Source organism: Lonchura striata, chromosome 6, assembly GCF_046129695.1.
Source record: "Lonchura striata isolate bLonStr1 chromosome 6, bLonStr1.mat, whole genome shotgun sequence".
NCBI classification, from domain to species: Eukaryota; Metazoa; Chordata; class Aves; order Passeriformes; family Estrildidae; genus Lonchura; species Lonchura striata.
Genome location: NC_134608.1, coordinates 23,453,780 through 23,456,522, shown reverse-complemented (window position 1 = coordinate 23,456,522; position 2,743 = coordinate 23,453,780). Strand labels below are relative to the sequence as shown.

Below are 2,743 nucleotides of genomic sequence, written 5' to 3'. Positions count from 1 at the left end.
CAAGCTTTAAGGTTTTACACTTTTCAAAGGCAGTTCTGGCTGACACCACCTTCAAGATCTGGGATAATAAAGGTAGGGTTAAAACACCCTGAAGGGCTTTAGAAAAATCTTTTAACCACATTCTTTTAGTCCCTTTTACAAAATGTGACAGCTCTTTCTGATGCCAACATAACTACGCAGAGGTTGTTTGCTACAGGAAAAGGAAAAGGCTAAACTGAAAGAGCCACAGCTCCACATCCTATCCATGTGCATCCCCATGTGACAAAGTCAGAGCAGATGATATGCGAGCTCCTGTTACATCTGCTGCTGCAACCAAAACTAGCTGGCTATCAGCTTTGAGCACCAGAAATAAATAGGCAAAACACTGCTGAACATAGGCATTACTAAATAGTTTAAAAAGGCTTTTAGGAAGCTTAACAAAAAATGCCTGTGGCATGGCCTTGAAAAGCTCATAGTTTGCCATAGGTGGTTCCCTTGAGACTAAAGTCATGCATTGTTCCCACACTCACATGAAAGATTCAAGTCTTAAAAAATTTGGTTATGATCAGATAAAACACAAAAGAGGGAACAAAAATAGCTTCCCCATCCTCCTTTCATCCAGAAGCAGGTGAATCACTGACTTAAAAGACATCTAGTGGCAGAGAAAAAAACTTTAAAAAATGACTAATTAAAATGATGTTATTCTGGAAACTTCTAGACTTTCCATACCATGGGGGTCTTAGAAAGGAGGGGAGCTATTCTAGTCTTTCATCAAACCATGCATGTTAGACAGAGATGAAATCATAAACGAAGTTATGGAAAAGCCTCCCAGACAACTGTAAGTCAAAAGGACTTGTGAACTCTTAGGCAGTATTCCTTAACCTCCCTTCCTGCTGGCAAGAGCAGGCAGAAACCACACTACAATACCTGAGAATTCATATGACCTAAAATTCCAAGTCAGGCTTAAATAGCACTGGAGCATAGAGAACTGTGTATTTTATTTATATATATATACACAAGGTTTTATATATATATATACACACACAAGGTGTGTTTCTTCTTTTTATATATAAAAGACACAAGCTATTGATTCTTCCTACCTCATTTTTTTTTTTGTTTGTTTCACTTACTCTGACAAGTAAAAACCATCATCCCAGGAACCTACAGCAATGCCACCATAGGTTCCTGGGACCAAGAGAATCCTGTTTGGCAAGAAAAAAGAAAAGTATCTGGAAAAGCCCACTGTATGCTGGGCAGTGGACTGTCAGCAGTACATGTGAGAAAGACTTCCAAGTCCCATTTGCTTGGAAGATAAAGAATAAGCAACACTAGCCTGAAAGAACTCAGATTCTACCCACATGTAAATGCACAAGCAGTACCAATCAATCTCATAGACTTTTTTTAGTAAGACCTTTCAATAAACAAACACATATATACAGCCTTCTCTTGCAGAGACAGTTAAGTAGTTCCACCATCAGGACAGGGCAGGCCAGTCAGCACCACCTGGCCAGTGGTTCACAAGATGCTGAAGATGCTCCTGTGTGCATGCTCATGGTTACTTCATTGTTTCTGAAGAGAAGGCCAATACATCTTGGAGACAGGCTCAGTGCAAACACACACACAGCTGCAGTATTGTGTAACAGCTGTGTCACAGGTTAAGGGAGATGAGAGGGAGCAGCAGGGAAAAGAACAAACATAAACTCTCTGGAAACTGCCAAAAGTGTCTGCAAACAGTGTCCATCCATGGTAAGTCCAGTCAGAATTTGACAGAGAAGGAAGTCCCACATGAGCAACCCTTCTCTGCCTGGGGGTTGCTCACCACCTGGAAGGAGCTTCGTATCAGCTCTTGGCTGAAATCCACCATGGATCCTTTCACAAAGGCTAGGCTGTCCACATCCACAACCACACGGGCACCACCTTGTTCAAACACCCTGCAAAACAAAGCAGCATATTAAACCATTACCTGTGCTAAAGACCTTACAGAGAAGCAGAACCTCAGCATATTCCTTATCTTACAGACTTCTTCCCTTCCATGTAAGATACTATCATGTTACGCGTACCCCTCCTGCCATTTTTGCCAAGAATAGTAACACCTGACCACCAAAACGTCCCTGTGTCCTTGCCTGTCATCAGGATTGATAACTGTGTCCAAGGAAAACTTGTACTGGAAGCCAGAGCAGCCACCTCCTTCAACTTGCAACCTGAGAAACTCTGATCCTTCTGCAATGTCCAGCAGCCTCTGCAAAGAAATAAAAGGAAAAGGATTAAAAGGCCTGCTGAACAGACTAGCGAACACTCAAACGTCTCCTCTGCGTGACGGCAGGGCAGGCAGTGTGGAAACCCTCCCAGAGCCCCCACCTTCACGCAGCTCTCGCTGAGGAAGATCTGTCCTTCGCTGGGGCCGCTCTCCGTCGGGCCCGGCTCGGAGAAGGACGACGCCCAGCGCAGCAGGGAGCCAGCTGGGCGGACCGGAGGTCTCGGCAGCGCTGGGCCGGGGCACGGTGAGGCGGAGCACCGGCTGCCTCGGGAAGAAGGGAGAGGGGCGCCTCAGAGGGGCCCGTGTCGCCGGAGCGGGCGGCGGGCCCAGCCCCGGCAGCCACCAACCCCACCCGCGCAGCGGGGACGTTCCGTACCCCTGAGGGAGGGTCCAAGGGGCCGAGTGCCCAAGCGAACCGTACCTCGTCCGGCCGCCCTGCGCCAGCCTCCAGGACCACCGCAGCGCCGCCGGCGCCGCCATGCCGGCCCAGCCCCGCCCCGCCGCCAT

The 2,743-nt window shown here is 47.5% G+C and overlaps 1 protein-coding gene across 1 annotated transcript; it reads right to left on the bottom strand.

Moving 5' to 3' along the window:
• Positions 1–960: 960 nt before the first annotated feature.
• On the bottom strand, positions 961–2,743 carry ISCA2 (iron-sulfur cluster assembly 2). Its single transcript, XM_021542908.2, has 4 exons — positions 2,658–2,743; positions 2,338–2,497; positions 2,103–2,218; positions 961–1,910 (listed from the first exon to the last, which is right to left on the bottom strand). The coding sequence occupies exons 1-4, from the start codon at positions 2,741–2,743 to the stop codon at positions 1,736–1,738; spliced, it is 537 nt and encodes a 178-aa protein (XP_021398583.2). The 3' UTR covers positions 961–1,735.

Bases quoted from the DNA above. Each gene is read 5' to 3' on its own strand.
- ISCA2 (XM_021542908.2), bottom strand. From the start codon at position 2,743: ATGGCGGCGGGGCGGGGCTGGGCCGGCATGGCGGCGCCGGCGGCGCTG. The intron at 2,219-2,337 runs GTGGGGGCTCTG...ATTTCTTTGCAG, and splicing joins TCAGCGAGAGCTGCGTGAAG to AGGCTGCTGGACATTGCAGA. The intron at 1,911-2,102 runs GCAAGGACACAG...TTTGTTTTGCAG, and splicing joins GTTATCAATCCTGATGACAG to GGTGTTTGAACAAGGTGGTG.